At 35.9% G+C, this 19192-nt stretch overlaps 3 protein-coding genes across 3 annotated transcripts; 1 reads left to right on the top strand and 2 right to left on the bottom strand.

The window, feature by feature from the left end:
- Nucleotides 1-3315: 3315 nt before the first annotated feature.
- Nucleotides 3316-9123, bottom strand: LOC122310816 (putative glucose-6-phosphate 1-epimerase). The gene is made up of 8 exons (XM_043124977.1): nucleotides 7994-9123; nucleotides 7741-7815; nucleotides 6345-6401; nucleotides 6103-6266; nucleotides 5335-5469; nucleotides 4963-5065; nucleotides 4053-4152; nucleotides 3316-3803 (listed from the first exon to the last, which is right to left on the bottom strand). Exons 1-8 carry the CDS (start codon nucleotides 8102-8104, stop codon nucleotides 3610-3612), a joined length of 939 nt encoding a protein of 312 aa, XP_042980911.1. The 5' UTR covers nucleotides 8105-9123; the 3' UTR covers nucleotides 3316-3609.
- Nucleotides 9124-11253: 2130 nt separating this feature from the next.
- On the top strand, nucleotides 11254-12677 carry LOC122301798. Its single transcript, XM_043113177.1, has 2 exons — nucleotides 11254-12205; nucleotides 12280-12677. The coding sequence occupies exons 1-2, from the start codon at nucleotides 12050-12052 to the stop codon at nucleotides 12571-12573; spliced, it is 450 nt and encodes a 149-aa protein (XP_042969111.1). The 5' UTR covers nucleotides 11254-12049; the 3' UTR covers nucleotides 12574-12677.
- A 1481-nt stretch (nucleotides 12678-14158) lies between these two features.
- LOC122307089 (protein FAR1-RELATED SEQUENCE 9-like) lies at nucleotides 14159-17928 on the bottom strand. Its single transcript, XM_043119749.1, has 6 exons — nucleotides 17842-17928; nucleotides 17543-17682; nucleotides 16724-16787; nucleotides 15025-16416; nucleotides 14239-14925; nucleotides 14159-14197 (listed from the first exon to the last, which is right to left on the bottom strand). Exons 1-6 carry the CDS (start codon nucleotides 17926-17928, stop codon nucleotides 14159-14161), a joined length of 2409 nt encoding a protein of 802 aa, XP_042975683.1.
- Between the last annotated feature and the right edge of the window lie 1264 nt (nucleotides 17929-19192).

The following is a 19192-nucleotide window of genomic DNA, read 5'->3' as shown; positions in this document are numbered from 1 at the left end:
AATTAATTAACAACTTCGTAATAAAATAAATTCAAACACGTCAAAGTCAAACAAAACAAAAGAAATTTTAGCTTTCATCTATATATATATTAAACTTGAGGAATGTATTACTTATAAGTTTTTTTTTTTTTTTTTTGATGGAAAATGCTTCACTGCATATATTCATAAACGAAGTTACAACTGTGACTTAACAAACTGAAGAACCAGACTGTAAGCCAACTAACGCAACTGTTCAGGGGCTTCCCCGTCAACAAATTTCTTTGTGACGGACATTGTCTAAACTTCTATACCTCTTCTCTTGACAGCAGTCAAGAGAAAAAGCTCTCTGTTAAAACAGAGATAAAACGACCTCTCTTCCAACGAAGAGAGGTACAACCACACTCTCTCCTCTCAAGGAGAAAGAGTACTAACACCTACCTCCTCCAAAGGAGGAGTAGGACAAACACCCACCTTCCTTTAAAAAGGAGTGGGACTCTAGATAAAATCTTATTATAAAAGCTAAAACAGAACAAAAAAACAAAGAAAACAAATAAACCACAAAAGGCCAGGAAAGGGCTGTGCAAATAGAAAGCCCAGCCCAAGCCAATGACCCAAGCCCAGACCAATGACCCAAGCCCAGTCCAATGACCCAGCCCAAGCCCAACCCGTTACAAAAGGAGGCACCTAAGGATCGGGCTAGGGTTTCAACACTACAACCCGCCGCCCCTTCTTCCCTCTCTGTTACGTGCAGCGTTAGCTGCTGCTGCCGACCACCACCACAAGGCACGGTATGCCTCACGATGCCTAGATAAACCCATCAAACCGTCGACCAGAACCAGATAGGGAAAACCAGCAGCCTCATCGTTATACGAAACCCATCACTCTGTTACGAAACAGGGTATCAAGCTTCTTGCCGACGAGCCACCCCGCCGTATCCTTGCCTCTCCTAGTCCATCGCCGTCATCCTTGCTTCAACAAGAAAGGGTAGCTAGCTTCTCACCCGTCCAGATCCATCTATCTGTAATGCCCTCTCCGTGCGTCTCCTTTGCAAAACGCCATCTCACAGGGTTGCTCGAGGCCCTTACCGGAGAATGGCGCTGTAAAAGGACCAAGAGCTTTCTGATCCGCCCTCTCCGTACGACTCCTCTACAAAACGCCACCTCGCCGGTGATCCTCGCTTCAGGATGGCGCTGTAAACCAGGGGCGAAGAGCTAACCACCATAAAATGCAAGAGCCGACTGAGATAAAACTAAAACTGGCCACAAAACAGACTAAACAGGAAAAGAAACAGAGAAGCAAAAGAAACAACACTAAAGGGAGGCGGAAGGGAGGGAGGGAAGGAGGAGCCGAGGCTCCCACCTCCCCCCTCAACGAGAACCGATTTGTTGTCTTTCTAGAGAGGGGGCGTTACTTATTATAAGTTATAATATAATCCAACCAAATTATAAAATACTTATTTATATGAAAAATGATCAATTTATAACTATTTTATAACCTTATATAAAATGGAAGGTAGCTATTTATGATGAAAATGACTATTTTCTACCGAAATGAATTCATTCTTGTCATAAATAATTTATAACAAATATAGTTTTTCTTATAGTGACTTGTTTTTTTTTTTTTATCTTGAATCTTGTTGTCCTCAGTTATACTTGCTAATGCAACATATTTCAAGTGATTTCATACAATATTTTTCCAAGACTTTATACAAAATCAACCTTATCACAGGGTATATAGATAGCCTCAAGGACTTTGTAGAGAAATAGAACTCCACTTTCAGAGTAAGAGTAAAAGCATGTTGAAATGGGTGAACGACGAATGTGGAAAAATGGGTACTAATCATCTCAACATTCAAAGGGGGTCTAATTTTTTTTTACCATTGTTACTGTTGAGAATTTGCTCAATCACATGAAGTTCAAGGAAGCAACGTAGAGATTCAATAGAAAAGAATGCGAGACAAAGCAAAGAGAGAGCTTTTCCCTATTTTAGTTGTGAGCCGCTTCACGTGGGCTCCACTCGAACAATAGTGCAATCAATTTTCAACATTCAGTTTATAAGTTTTTGGTAGATGATAGTTATTCTACCTCTGTATTTCGTTAAAGAAATGAGTTTTCATCACCATTCCTTTCTTCTTGATTATATTGCAAAGTCTTTCACTTCCTTTCTCTTTCTTACCCATCTTCCTTTCCCTTTTTTTTCTAGAGCACTAGCAATGGTGTAGGCAAACACCAATGCAAACTAACATTTAGCAAACAATCCCACAAAACCTACCACATTGGATTAGCCAAATGTAAATTTTTTACTTACTACCTACGGTATTTCTACATATTTAGAGATGTACTATTCACCATCTATATTTTATTTTATTACTTTTTTCTCTCTTCTCCCACTTGCTCTCTCTCTCTCTCTCTTAAAAAAGCAAAAAAATTATTTAATTAAAAATTAATTTTAATTAACATGTGGTCAATATAATTGCAAAATATGAAAAAAATTATTAGAAAAAAATTATTATTATTATAAAAAATATCTTATTATTATTTTGACTAATAAATGGATAATCCAATATGAGAGTCTCTCTTAAATAGCAAAAGCAAAAGGCAAAACATGTGATTTTACCCAAACTTTACATTTGCCTTTGCCTACACCATTGCTAATACTCTCAGAAATGAGAATGAGAGCGGACACTTCAATCTCTCTATATAATTATAAATAATAATAATAATAATAATAATAATTATATTAATAAGTTATGTTACTTATGTGCCAAAATTTAATACATAAGATCTTGCAAATTAAATCATGCTACATCAATATGGATGATGCTCCATCAATTTAGGAAGAATGACTATTATTATTATATGAGTTCTTCTACTTGAAAGTCGCTGTGCAAAGTACACTCATTATTTTATTGACATAATGAGACTTAATTTACAAGAGATTTTAATTTCAAATTTCTCTATCAAATCAAATCCTTGTCATGTTAATTAAATTGAGGGTCTGCACATTTACATTTTTTCTTATTATATTAGATTCAGCTTATGTAAGTCAAAGCTATAAGACTCAACGCATTGAAAAAATTTAAAAAAAAAACATAAAATAAGGTCAGCGCGTTGGAGCACACATTGTACCAAATAAATAAAATTTAGAAGGAACTAACCAAAAATCAGAGTGGCGCAGCGGAAACAGGGAGGGCCCAAAACTCACAGGTCCCAGGATCGAAACCTGGCTCTGATACTCAATAGAGTTTTGCTTCCGTGAGCCTTTTTTGAGTCTATTTTGACCCTGCAGATTTTGATACTTAATTTCCTTGTTTTGCTTTGCCCTTTTTCTTTCACAAGAAGAAAAAAGATGCCACGTTCCCTGGGCAGATATTCCATTAAAAACATAGGCTTTCCCAATACATGATCATCGTATGAGAAATTACAGTTTGTCTATGCTTCCATTCCTTCAACGTAGTACTTAACTGGTACAGGGATGTTCTAAACATTGCACTCTCTCTACAACTTGAAGCTAGTTATGTAACATTTTAACTAAGCTTCCAACTGAAAAGGTGAAAAAGGAACAAAAGAACCATGTAAATTATCGTAGGCATGCTCTTGAAACTTTGTACCATTTAGAATACCGCTCCTCCTAAAGATTGAGTTGGTCGCTGCAGAAACTCGATGGCACAACTGAGAGCTGCAATCGCCCCATCCATTCCTCCCCCGGCTTCAAAGTGATAGGTTTCTCAATTGCTGCCCCATCGACACAAAGCATCTGTTTGTATTCCTCGTCACCAAAATCTGCCATCGATTTGGATTTCTTCTCCCATGGATTCCACACCACTGTTATAAGAAAAGAAAATTGATCAATTGACAGAAGACCAAACACCATAAAAATCAAGCATCGTAATGTGGAGAACATTAACCATTCTAGATGTTTGATAGCATACAACTTCTAGCATGTTAGTCCACTAATACAAAGTAAACATGTATATAGTCCTAATAATCATTCCCTTTATTATGTGGTTTGTCTTAAAATACTGAGGTATTTGCACGTGATGGTTCTACTTCTTCAAATGTATGACAGCTTACCAGCATCTGGCAGTCCTTCCTTTCTTATCAAGTATGTCCGCTTTTTTTCATGATCAAGCACAGCAATTACATTAGGAGAACCAAGATAAACTCGATCCACCTGCCAGGAAAGAATATGCTCAATGATTAAATGCAGAGTAATGTTATTATACCCCCTAATTTATATCACTTACTTTGCCAACTTAACGTGGAAATGTCGTGCCACGTGGCTTATTAAAAAAATTAAAAATGCAAACATAAAATAGTAGAGAGAATATAGGATTTTAGACTCTCTCTTTTTCTGTTTTTGGACGCTATTTTGTTTTGAATATATATTTTAAATTATTTTTAATTTTTTTAGTAAGCCACACATGTTGGCACCACATCAAGAGGACAAAGTGGTATAAATTAGGGAGCATAGTAGCATTACTCTTAAAGGTAACACTAAAAACCACTTAAAGTAAAGGACCCGTCACATGTCCGAATAACATTTAAAATAAGATTGCTAAGGAGTCATATCCCAGGAATATTTCTACAATTTCCCTGGAAATTTTTTCTGTTAATAATTTAAAAGAAGATTGATAACGCCCCATGAATATATCAATATCAACCATCGATTTTTTCTACTTTTATTGGTCTGAGAAAATAAGTTATCACTCTATAGTCAATTTTAAACTCTGTCACTAACCACACCTTTATTTTCATTCGAAGTTTCAGGGGAGAAGCACACACACATGCACATTGAGTTTGACAAGGTAAGTACTGGTGCAATTTCGATGCCTTGTGGAAGAAACTAACATCTTGATACGATGTAGAAAAGACTTTTCAATTGTCCTGTTTTAGAAATTTCAATCCGTTTTCCAGATCTAGAGTTTCCCAGCATACTACTTCTAGCATGTTAAATTACTAATAAACACTGAAGGGAATTTACCTCAGCTTCAAAAGTTATGGCATCTCCTTGTTCGGTAAAACGTTCTCTTCGGCAAAGATTGTCCAGATAGTCAAGTGTCTCCAGACCTTCTATTCTTATTTCACTGTGGACACCATTTACGTTCATATGAGTGCATATTACACATCCATAACAAAGATATCCATACCACAGAAGCAGAAAATTTGTATTGCCTTTACTAGTAGATAGTCACTTTCTGACCAAAAGAACAAAAGATAGACACACTCTGGAGGTGCAAAGTCATTCTGCCCAATTGTAATTTACACTATATACGTAAAATGGAAAGCATGCTTTTCATTTTCTTTTTCATTTTTATTTTGTAATTGAAAAGTTCGAAAGGTAAATACTCAATACCTTATGTCAGAAACTGACAAGTATGTATGATAGGCAAATGAGAAACTAAACGGCTTTCCATTGACATTTCTAATCCGTGATATCAGCATCAGATCTCCATTTGTTGCTAGAGACACCCTAAGACGAAACTCAAAGCTGGAAAGGAATAGTAAAAAAATAATAATATTCAGTTTGCATCACATCATCCCTTGATACACCAGATAAAGATGGTGAGCCTATGCCGTGTCATGTGCTCTGCAAAAGATGTGAGTATAAATTTGTCAACCCTATTACCTCCCCCAGGATAGACAAAGAAATCCCAGGATCTCATCAGCCATGCAATCAAAAGAGGATTACAAATTTAAACCAGTCTCCACATTTTAACAACAATGACAAAAATTTCAAAACTTGAGGTTTCCTCTCAATTTTTGCTAATATTTTATCTACCATTTCTTTTCAGGCTAACTAGTAGTGCCTCTCAGCTTCAGTAAAAATTAAGTCCATAATCATACACGCCAAAAATAGAGCACGTATTTCATCCATTCTAACTTGGTAAATATTACCACTAGCAATTTCTATTATTTTTTTTTATGACGGGAACCACCCCCACGGCAGAGCCCTTAGGACTCACCCATGGAACCTAAACCCCCGGGTTAAGTCACAGTTTGATCCCAGGGGGAATCCAACCTTTGACATGGGACTCATGCACACAAGTTTGCTCTCACCACTTGGGCTACCCACGGGTTGTAGCAATTTAATTCCATTATTAAAGCAGAGTCAAGCACATACCTATGGGGCCAGAACTTTAGGTCATCTTCCGATGGTTTAAGTAGTAGGTCAATGAAGGCTTTCCCTTGGGAATCATTTGGGTGCAAAGGTGGAGGATTATCATCAACCATCCAAATCTTGTTCCTTGCAAATCCATGTTGTTCTAGTGATCCGCAGTTTCCAAACTTCAAAAAGATTAAAATGAGATGCATCGGTAAAGAGGACTTCAAAAAGTCAAGCTTGTATACAAATATAATACGTACCTGAGGGAAGCAAATGGGTATTCCTCCCCGCATAGCTTTTGGAGGCTTAAAAATGGCCTGCATTTTTATAGTATACAGAAATTAATGATCTTTAAATTTCTTTGTTTGATTGCAACAAAATATAATTATTTATATTAGGTCTATAAAGTTGGCAAAGTGTCTAAGTCCATGACATCTCTGTGTAGCAGCAAACACAATCAAATGTAAAAGCCAAAAATGAAATCAGTCTTACAACTGTATTTCATCAACCATCAAAAAGACAAGGTGAACTATCCGGGTATAACAACAAGTTGCCTGGTCAAAAACAAAACAAAAGCTTTAGTTATTCAATGTATCAGAATCTTACAATGGTCCAAGGTAAGCACCATCCAAATTTCTCTTGAACAACGGACATTTAATTATGTCTATGGTTGCCACCATTACCTTTTCTTTTCCTATAGGCAATTTTTAAGGAAAAACAGCCCTAGTAGTCGGGGGTTTGAGATCCCCCAACCATTGATTCCAAGGTCCCTAAGGACCTGGGTTAGTGCTACTCAGTCAATAGGCCATTGGATAGTTGGCAACATTACTCAAAAATGCAAACATTGAATTAAACAAATCTGACCATTCTCTTTCTTTTAATCATTTAGAATAAACTAGTTCAGCGTCCGCTCATGGGGAATTTTTAGTTGTTAATTATTTTTTTATCTGATTGTGAAATTCTTTGAATGTCAATGCCTAATTGTATATAAAGTAGATATATGGGAAAGAAGACAAGTGTTACATAAGGAAGAAAATGGTATGTAGAATATTTATTGACATGAACTTTCAATTTTCTTTTTCAAGTTGTTTATTCTATTTATAATCTGATTGTGAAAAACTTTGAATGCTGTCTTCTTTGATTACTAATTGTAATAAATTAGATATATAGGAAAGAAGGAAAAGTACACAAGGACAAAAATGAAACATCGAATATTTATTGACATAAACTTTCCAATTATTTTAAGCTTAAATGACCAGATTTAAGATCATCTAACGATGAATTAATGATGTGGCTTAACAAAAATAGAATCTTGCTTCGAAAACTATTTATGTTATAGATATGGTTAAACTTACCTATTTCAATCTAAAAGCACCATCAAATATATACCTGCTCAGTCAGTTAGATAAATTACCAAAAGACATATAATATTTATTGTTCTACAGTAGCATTTGTTTTGACAAAAATCTAGAATACTATGAGTCGTACCAAATAAGCACATCGTAATATTTTTTCAATTGAAACCCGACAATACTTACTTCATGTATAGCTCCAGCGATCAATAAGCCACAAGGCAAACAAGAATCATGGGACAACAATAAGATCAAAGAATTGGAGGACCACATGATATAAGAAGAGAGGATTACACAATCACACCTTACTACTTGTGAATAGGAGTTCTTCCCCATGCTCATTCCTCCAAGAAGTTACCTGTCCTCCATGCAAGCTTACCTATATCATCAACAGAAAAATCATTCAAAAATCTCTACACCAGCACTTTACCACAATTATTCAAAGGTAGTATGCTAAAGAGAATTGAGTTTTTATGTTATGTATAGATTTGTAAATTAGAACACAATTCCCTGCTTCAACAGATTCATTCAGGAGGATGAAAGGAAGAGATTCTCACCCGTGCTGAAGCTCCTTGAGGATTCCCAAGGACAGCCTGATCGATTCCATTCCAGTCCTTTGTAATTTCGACTGCTGCCCTATAATCCCAGATCGCTGCAGAATGCCCCATTTTTCAAAAACAAACGAAAATGCTAATCTTCCCTCTCAAAATAAGAATTTCTGAACACTCCAGACAACTTCTACGCTAAAACTGCAACACTCCGTACACAAAAATGGCTTTTAAAAGTTGAGTATCTGAACTTCGCCTATGTTCTCATGACTGGAAGCAAAACCCAATTACACATTTAGATTCCTAATCTCTCGTTGCCACTTTCCCTCAGATCTAAAAGACCGAAACCCCGACCACCCCAAGATGCGAATACCTAAGAAAATGCCACTAAACCTTAGATACGAGTTCAGGAACTCCAAAAATGGAACATTTGGCGACCGAGTAGAAAACGATTTGGTTAACGAAAATAACGGAAACCGTTCAATCAAATTTACTTCAAAATTAAAAGGCCTTAAACTTTTATGAAGATGATTTCCCTTGTACTAAAATAAAACCCAATTCCAAGAAATTGCATTCCGACTTCCGATATAGCAACCCTATCAAAAAACCCTCACAAAAATTTCTGTGGTATGTAAATTGTTCAAATCTGGTAGAAAAGCAATGCCCACTCAATAACTTGAAGAAACAAAAAAAAATATTAACGATACATGGCCAAGCTTTTTGGAATGTTCAAGCAACTTCTCCTGAAAATTTGTAAATCAGTGTTTGGTGACTGAAACTAGAATTTGAAGCAACCAAAACCAAAAACAAGATAAAGGGTCAGGACTAGGACGCAAGATTGTTGAAGGAGACGCAACTGAATAAAATAAAGAGAAAAACCCATATAGAATGACAAGTAGCAAGAAGCCGTTTTGCTTTTATCTGACATTTGGAGAGATCTAGGACGTGGAGATACGAGAAGTACATGAAAGTTGTACAAACAGTCAATATTTCGAAATTGGATTTAGACAACTCTTTTTCTTTTCTTTTCTGGTGTATTTTTCCGTTCTAAAATGTGTGTTACGAAGGAGAAGCCATCTATTTGACTCCCAGACTTCACAGAACAGCCTGCGGAGGAGTCAGAAAATGAAGGCAGGTCGTGAAAGAGAAAAAAAAATATAGAAAGGAAAATTACACGACTCTCAAGATTTTAAACAGTTATCCTTCTTCTCTTTTAAATTTTGAATTAGATATGAGCCTTTTTAACTTAAAAAAAAGGTTCAAATATTTGCATTTAAAAAAAAAAAAAAATCAATTTCTCTTGAAAAAAAAGAAAAAAATTATGAAGGAATAATAGATCTTGTCCGGTAGGCCCAGGAGAAATTCTCAGATCGTATTAAAAATTTTGGTCTCTATTTTTCGATCTTGTGGGCAAATATTAGTTTCCAAGCTTTTCTTTCTTAATTAATTTATTTTTTTAATTAAATTATGTTATGGATAATGTAGGGTCGTATAAAGACTTAAAAAATAAATAAAAAATTTATTCGTTATTCCCAAATCATTAATTCGCTATTCAACTTTCCATTTTGTTTTTCTTCTTACTATTATAAACCCAAGCCCTTGATCAGAGCCTGTCTCTAATCTCTCTATTCATTCATGAATCATTTCTATCCAAATTTTATAAATAATAATAAGATATTTTGTAAATAATAGTAAAATAATTAGAGTTAAATATTTATTAAATTTTAAGAAATAAGAGATAAAAAGTTAAATAAAAATTATTATAAAGTTAAAATATTATTATAATATTTTTTTATTTTTAAATTTAAAAATGTTGAATTATTTTTTATTTCTTATTTAAAAATTTAAAAAAATTATAATTATTAATTTAAAAATATTTATACTTAAATAATATTTAAAAATAATATAAGATAAAAATTATTTTCAAATATGCCGTAAGTCGTCTTGTCTCTTCTGTGGGATGCCTCATTCTCACATCATTATGTATGTCTTTATCTTTTTACATTTTCAAGCAGAATGTAAATTATATAAACTAAATTTATAAATTAATATAGTTTTATAAAATTTATTAAATTTATTTTATAATAAAAATAATTTTATAATCTAACGTATCATATCAAAACATATCAATTTATAAATTTATTTTTTTTACAAAAAGTCTACTTACAACCGGTCTTGGGGAACCGGCGTCATCGTGTCCTACGTGGCACGTTTCCAATACGGCGCCGTTTAGATTTTAGATTTTAATTGAAGACCCAGCGCCCTTCAACTTTTCCCTCGTTCAACTTTTCTCTCTGCTTTTCACTTTCAAACCAGCCGACACACGTACGACTGCGAGACCCTTCCGATTCCCATCGTCTTCCCCATTCGTCTTCCCCATTCTGCCTTCCATCCCAATCGCCGTTTCATTAGTCTTTGTCCTTCCGTCCCAGTCGCCGGCACTTTCTTCTTCATCTTCTCCTCGGTAGACCCACAAACCCAAAGTTGAAACTTTGGGTTTTGAAGAGCCCGTTCCATTGGTCTTTGTCCTTCCATCCCAGTCGCCGGCAGCGCACTTTCTTCTTCGTCTTGTCGCCGGCAGTTTCTTCTTCGTCTTCTCCTCGGTAGACCCACAAACCCAAAGCTTCACATGTGGTTTTGAAGATCCACGAATCACAAACCCGTTTTGAACCCACGAACCAGAGCCTGTAAGCACTGTCATCTTCTCCACCAGATCTGATATCTAAAGCCCGGTCAGAAAGCAGTCCCCGTTCATATCGGGTTTCGTCTTCCACTCAAACCCATGACCCACAAACCCACGTTTCCCATCTCGTACCGAAGACCCACGAACCACAAACCCGAATCACTAGATCTGTCCTCTTCTCCACTAGATCTGAAATGTGAAGCCCACATTTCACCCAAACTCTAACCCTAACACCGACAAAAAATCTAACCCTAAGACCGAGTTTCAAATCAGGTTAGATTTCTCCTTTTGATGTGTTTTGGTTTTTTTCCAACATTCTCATGCTATACATACTTGGTCATGTGTCATTGTTATTATTTTTGGCTGTTATTGTTATAATAATAGGTCCATGAATTTGATATGCCCGTTTGACACTCCATTGTAGACTTTTCCTTATTTTATAACAAGTGAATGTCTTCTGCTTCATTTATTGAAAATGTATATGAATTAGTGGTTGAAAGGTCCTTTTTGTTGAAAATGTGTATTAATTTGTGGTTGACAGGGCCTTTTTTGTATTATTCCTCCTCTAAGTTCTAATAATTTCACAACATTGTGAAATTAGTGTATGGGAACTGAATGTGTAGATGGAGATGGGTTTGTAGTAATTAATCAATGATAGTTAAGGTTGCTTACAATCGGGTTGTGTCATGTTGGGTTAGTATTAGGTCATTAAAATCGAAAGTATTTATGAATTGACAATAAACTGATCCAAGTTAATCGGCCTAACCCAAATTTGACATGCCTAACCACAATTCATGGTCAATTCCACACAAACACTTTGATCTCTAAATATCTACTTTGATTGCGTCGATACAACCAAAGGCAATATTTGGTCAATATCTACTTTGATCTCTAGACCCTACTGTTTAATAAAAATTTATTCAATATTTGAAGTAATACTACTAGTTTTTCAATCCATAACTCAATTTGTAGCTATAAATGAGATGACAGGTCATGTTTTGAAAAACTAGGTGTGGGATCATTATGAATGATTAAGCAATTTATATACATTTCTTTTTGAATAGTTATTTTTTAATGATGATATTTTTCACTAAATATTTAATGTACTGCCATTGATTTGTCAAGTGTCAAATGAGCTGGGAATCCTGGAATCATTTGTCATGTTCAAACCCAGCTCGTTCCGTGGGAGACACTGTTTTGTTACAAAATAATAGCAATATATTGTTTTGTTACCAACTATACACTGTTTTCTTACCAAATAATTGTGATGAATTAGTTTTGGATTTTGAGCACTAATATTTTATCTTCTGAATACAAATATATATTACTAACTAATTGTGGGAAATTAGTTTTTGCTTTCTCTTCTTTGGTTCATCTTAGAAATGTCATCGTCCTCATCCATGTCTTCTTCATCTTTTGCTAAACGTACCACGGGGCAACCATTGTGCTGCTGTGGGGTGAAAGCCACACTGAAATTTTCAACTACAGCAAAAAATCCTGGCCGGCCATTCTTAGGGTGTCCAAAGTACAACACAGAGGTAATTAGTGTAGTTTCCTTTCTGTTAACATTTATTTCAGTGTTCATTAACTAATTTGTGTGACAAATGCTCAGGGATTACCCTTCTGCAAGTTTTTCCAGTGGGCAGATCATCACCAAGTGACTGAGCTCCAGCTTCAAGAAAGAATCAATGACCTGTTACAGAGGGAGAAAGATCTCTCAAAAATAGTCGACCTCCTCGAAAAAAGGGAGAATGACCTGCGTAGAATGGTGGATCACCTTGAGAAGGAGTTGCTGCGGCAGACACAAGAACCTGATATGAAGAGGGAGCACAAACTGGGAAAACATTTATGTGGGATTGCATTAGTGGTACTTTTAATTTGTATTGGACTATGGCTCTTGTATTAACATGTATGGGAACTGAATACTGTTATTGTTGTATGTTTAGAATTCTGTTATAAACTGATTACTTAATGCTGTTTTAATGTATGGGAACTGAATTCTGTTATTGATGATTTTTGTATTGATGTATGGTACAATTCAAGTTAGGGACTTGAATTCTGTTATTAAGGCTCTTGTATTAGAATTTTGCTTGCTGGATGTTTAGAATTCAGGCATAAACTGAATTGTGCTTTCAGAAGTTGAAGTCTAAAATCAACATCTATACGGCACAGGGAAAACGTGCACAGGCAACTTGTTCCCGCTGCATGCAACTCGAAATAATCAGTATTTTTACACCAACAAATGGTGTACCCTGCAATGATATTGATGATTTAAAAAAGAGGCCTCTCGTTGGCCAGGTTGCCAATCCAACCTGAGTACCGTATAGACCAAAACTTTGATGATTTTGACAAGTTCAAACAGAACCGACTCAATCAAACAGAATTCTGGTAATGATTTAACGCCATAAAATCCCACATATGATTCATGCATCCATCTCCAATTGTCACCACCTACCCACCAATTTCAAATAAACCATTTTCATATTGCCAGAATTCACCAACAACATAGTACCGTCCTGTACCGTCATATTGCCAGAATTTAACATGCTGTTATAATACACAATAGATGCTTAATAGCCGGTGAAAATTTTCACCACCTCAATATTAAATAACTTGCTTTAATATTCCCCCCTCATCCTCAAAGGCAAAATTAAATGTTTACACCAACAAGTATAAATATTCCCAAAATACCACCAACAACAAGATTAATATTCACATCTGTGTGACTTAAATATTGGTAGGCCAACTCATCATTAACATTTGATATAAGCTGGTACACCACGGGATCAACCTACAGGGAAAATAAATGAATTAAGCCTGGTGCCAAATCCTTCATTAAAACCCACAAAGAACACCCTAATCTTTAAAACTGTTACATAAAACACCCTAAACATGTTTAACCACGGAAAGGCATACCCACGACAATCATTTGAATCATTCCCGTGGTTGTGAACCATCCAATATAGCCTCTAGCGGTTGTGATCCAACCAACCCAAATTGCATCTGTAGACCAATAAAATTCATGAACACCATATGATGTCAAACTTAGTATTAAAATTATCATCCATACCACAAGTTAGGATTCACGTACACTTTCTTGGCTTTGCATTAGTCTTTCTTCGGGTTGGGCACCTACGGGGTCAGCAGCTGGTATGCTTTCAAGCTCAGTCTGATTATACGGCACAGGCAAAATTTAAAACAATGCTTAATACGATGTTCAAACAGAATTTCAAATATAACTTATAATTCAAATATAAATTTAAATGGAATATATTACTTGCACGACACCAAATAAATTCTTGCGGACGTCTACGACTGATATATCTTCTCCGTCTCGCTGAAAATAAGATATAAAATTTTTCAGGTAGTAAGGACAAAAATTAAGCATCAACAAGGTAGAAATCAAATAGAGGATCAGCACCTGCTTGCGTTTTCCCTTTCCCTGTGCTCGCTTGGTCTTCTCTTTAACTTTTCGCAAGTCTCTCTCCATCCTAGATGCTCTCCTCAAAGATGGGGGTCTCCCTTTCCCTCTGACAATATGTGGACTGAGAACTTGTTTTGAAGAACCAACAGTTGCTGTAACATTTGCGGTATCACTTGCATGTGCTGTGGGATCCAAATTCCCAGAATAGAGGTCAATCATTGCATGCAACTTATTAGTTGCATCCAAAGTATGTTCTCTCGAACCCGCAGCATGAGTAATCATCTTATAACAGATGTTCAAAAGACTAGAATAAGCAATAGAATCCTCCCGTTGATGTACTGTGTCGTAGTTGCTATGGATTAACATGTATCTTCTTTTGATGTCCTTCCTCCATCGATCCAAAATGTACCTATCTGGCAATGATTTAACCCCGTTACATTTGAAAACAGCGAAGATGTGCCGGCACACTATCCCCCTCATTTCAAATAAACCACAAGAACACTTTGCAGCACCTGTATCTTCCTGACTAAACTGGACTGAATGTGTAACCAACTTCGTGAACTCTTCGAGACAAACTTCATCCTCTACTACAAAGGTCTTTACTGTACCGTCCACCTTGAGTAAAACTGGGTCCAAGTCGATGACGCGGGCAAGTTGTTGCTGAACTTCCCTAAACTTCCCATTGGTGTACAAATCTTGATATCTCTTTTCAATTGGAGATCTAGAGATGCAGGGAATTGTGACATTAAATGAGTGGAAGTCCGCAACATTTTCGTTCTCAATTTTCTTTTTCAAGGCATTATCATATTGATCGACAAACTCTTTCAGGTTTGTCTTAGCATGAACATAGCCATCAAAAAAGGCATTCATGCTCTCGCTCCGCTGAGTTGTACTCATTCCAGCCCAAAAAACATCTCTCAAAAATGCCGGTACCCAGTACTCACGCTCAGTGTATAGACTCTTCAACCACACATTCTCATGCAAGTTGTACGTGGTGATGAACCGATCCCAACAATTCTCAAACTCTTCCCGAGTTTGGGTGTCATACACACATTTCATTAGTGTAGTTTTCAATCCAGATTTGTAGGAACCATAGCTTCCAAGCTTTTCAGGGACTTTCTTAAGTATATGCCAAAGGCAAAATCGATGTTGGCTTTCGGGGAAAACAATTGAAATGGCATTTTTCATCGCTCTGTCTTGATCAGTGATAATAGCCTTCGGCGCTATACCATCCATACACTCCAACCAGGTCCGGAATAACCACTCGAAGGTCTCAGTATCCTCTGAGGAAATCAAGCCAGCTCCCAACAAAATTGATTGCCCATGGTGGTTTACACCAACAAATGGTGCAAAGGGCATCCCATATCGGTTCGTCAGGTATGTGGTGTCGAATGTGACCACATCACCGAAATATTGGTACGCAGCTCTACTCCGGGGGTCTGCCCAGAATACATTCTTTAACCTACCATCATCATCCAGGTCCATCAATGCAAAGAACCCCGGATTTTTGTACTGCATTCTTAAAAAGTAGTCTTGCAGCGCCCCAGCACCACCTGCGCCCAGTCGTAGATGTCGTGCCTTGTCGATGTAGTTACGGCAATCCTTTTCCAAAAATGGGAGGTTCTCAAATCCACCCGCACCAACAACAAGCGATCCGAAACTCTTATTCATACGAATCCCAGCCATATCATTTGTATCAAGGACTCTTTTTACAGTTTCACTTACTTCTCGATTACATCGAAAGAAGCGTGATTTCTTTGGGCTCAGGTTGTGATTATGGATATTGTGAACTGTATTCAGCCGAAACTTTCCGTCAGCAGTTTTTGAGGCATTAATCTTTGCCTTACATTCTGTCTTTCCTGTCGGACGAGGGTTGGCAACGTTCAAAATCCGATTCCGAGCCTTCCCACCACGGGCACAGGCAAGTGTGACATATCTAACAGTCCCATCCTCTCCCCTCTCACTCCTCTTTGTCATCACCCCAAACCCACATTTCTTACCATATTCCTTATAATAACTCATTAAATCTTCTAACGAATTAAACTCCATCTTGGACTTTGGCACATCATCACCATCCATTTGCACTTTCTCAGATGCTCCGGCACTGGTGGTGGGGGTTTCAGTTTTCCCACCATCGGGCCTATTATCCTGTGCATCTGGTCTATCTGCAACACATTCATCAACTCTAGAGGATGTACATGGCGATTCGGTTTCCCAACCATCGGGTCTATTATCCTCTATACCTTCGAACTTGCTTGTAATGGAGCTTGTACTAATGCGAGATACTGGGTCTTCCATGCCATGTTGAAATGGGTAACCACCATGCTGGCAAAAAGAAAAAAACAATGCAATTAAACTCTTTTAAAAATCTCTAAATATTAAAATTAAACATGTTTGATATAATATCACCACCTGTAGGTTGCTTGGATATTGGTTGGCACCAGGATATGATAAAAAAGCCGGTGACCACGCAGGCATTGGTCCATAGTAACCGTGCATGTAATTCGGGATGTTTGGACACGTTGATGGTATGTCCTAAAATATTATTGTATAAGTTATTGATGAATTTTGACAGTAAAATATCAACTACTAAACAAATAATGTTTTCGATAAATTACATAATACAACATACCGCGGGTGGGGGATTTGAGCTAGATGGCTCTGCATTAGACATGTCTTCTTTTCCGTTTCCCATGCTAAGATGGAGGCAAATGAATTGTCAATAGCAAAGGTTTACCAAGTTGTCAAAATCTTCTTCTAGCAAACATTCAAATGTCTTGTCACTTGTTTTTCCCTCTTTAATCTCTAAATATTAATCCTACTCACCGTGGAATTTGATCTCTAAATAATCAGTGGCATGTTCTATTTTAATTCATAAAGCAATTTATGTAGGGGAAAATCTGTTTTGCTTAGACGTCCAGTTCAGGCATTGCTCATGAGACAGATAAATAAATAGCTATAAATTTGTTTTCACCATCATTGGATATAGTTAAGAGGCTTGAAGCCACACGGTTTAATACTACAATGGGAAGCAAATATGCATTCATCCAAAAATTTATTCAACCAACTACCATTAACATATTTTCATGCTGATTAAAAACTTTAAATTTAATCATAGAACCAAATTTATTATGGCATCCAAATCCATGTATGCTGTAGTTGTAAAAATTAAAATAGAGATGTAGACTTTTTGAATGGAATAAGCATTATCATTTCTTTCCCGTAAGCTGAAACAGGACTTTCATCAACACCCGAAAACTGGAGACCCGTAAACATCCTTACTACAGCCCAAAAAATATGTAGTAACCAAATAGCAAGACTAAATCAGGTTTCTCAAAAAGGAAAGAATACAACAGAAAAAAAAAAAAAAAAAAAAAAAAAAAAAAAAAAAACTGCACTGAATCTCAGAATAAACTTTTCCTTATTTTATACTCTCTACTAGCTTACGGACTGATCTCCAGGTTTGTCTAAAAGCAAGACTAAATAAGGATCTACACGGATAAACCTAGGTTCGTCTACACGGATAAACCCAGGTTCGTCTACACGGATCCAGGTTCGACTAAATAAGGATCCAGGTTTGTCTACACGGATCTACACGGAAAGAATACAGCAGAAAAAAAAAAAATAAAGATTCATATTTGCAACCCAGAACATTCTGACTTACCGAGCTTTCTAGTGTCGCGGGTTGAACTGAATTCAAGTTGGGGCTGGAGGGAAATGGGGCTAACAACTGACAGACGGCGACCTCACCAGCCTGTGGGCTCCAACGCCGGCGACTTTCAGGTTGCGATTTTCCAGCAAGTTCGGCCCTTTTTCTTCTCTCTGCTTCAGCCACATTGAAATCCTTCTATTTCGATTTCCCTCTCATTTTTCTGCTTTGTTTGTTTTTTTTTTTTTTTTTTTTTTTTTAAATTTAAATTTTAGATGACGTGGCAGTACACGTCAGCCGCCACGTCAGCCGATGTCGCACCGGTTCCGCAAATCCGGTTGCATATAGAAGAATTGTTTTTTTTATAATTACTTTCTAACTAAAATATTTTTCTATTCTTAATTGGTTTCACACTTTCACGACAGATACGTCAAACATCAATCAGATTCGTTTTGAAAGTCCCTCTTTTCAAACTTGTGACAATTACTACAAACGAAGACACTTCACGAAATCAATTTGCTTTTTTCAGGATAGCAAGAGCCATGCTTTTTTTGGCAAAGAAGAAAAAAGGTACACTATAAAAATAAATATTTATTTGTGACTAAGTATTTGTGAAAAAATGATTATTTTGCAATAAAAATTCATTGATAGTAAAAATTCATCGACTCTCATTGTAAATAAACTAATACCAAATTATCAATTAAGCATTTTTCTTATAGCGAGATAATGATAACTTCACATACATTAAAAGATAGCAATATTATATAAATCCAAAATAGCTAACAAAAGTATTTGACCATGAAAAGGCTATTTAGAAAAAGAAAAATGCTCTATTCATAATAAAATTTTATAAAAGAAATTCTACAAACTGATGTTGATATATTAGATTATAAAACTACTTTTATTATAAAGTAAATGTAACGTATCATATGAAACCATATCAGTTTATAGATTTATTTTTATGAATTTTTTTATGATTGTAACACTTCTCTCACATTCTCTCTTTTCTTTTTTTCAAATTATTCACTATGTGGAGTGTATACTCATACCATACAATATTTGAAATGAGTAATAATATATACAGTTTTAAATTGACAAATTCTAAACATTCTCTTTAAAAAAATAAACTCCCCATATCGTCATACACACATATCCTCATACACACATATATATACACATAGACACAAAAATAAATATCACAACTTAAAATTAGCCAAAAGTAATATTGTAAAAAAAAATCTAAATAAAATGTATAAATTTGCATTAATATTTTAACTGAAAATTCTGCTGGTGGGGTCATACAAACTTCAAGTAAAGGATGGATACCTTCATCCACTAAAAAGAGAAAAGGGTCAAGTGCATGTACTGAGAATATAAAAAATATATATATATATATATATATATATATATATAAAGAATTAAAAGAAGAATGAGATCTCAAGTCATGCTCAA

This window comes from Carya illinoinensis, chromosome 1 (genome assembly GCF_018687715.1).
Source record: "Carya illinoinensis cultivar Pawnee chromosome 1, C.illinoinensisPawnee_v1, whole genome shotgun sequence".
NCBI classification, from domain to species: Eukaryota; Viridiplantae; Streptophyta; class Magnoliopsida; order Fagales; family Juglandaceae; genus Carya; species Carya illinoinensis.
Note: the sequence above shows the minus strand (reverse complement) of the source record. Positions and strands in the feature narration are given on the sequence as shown.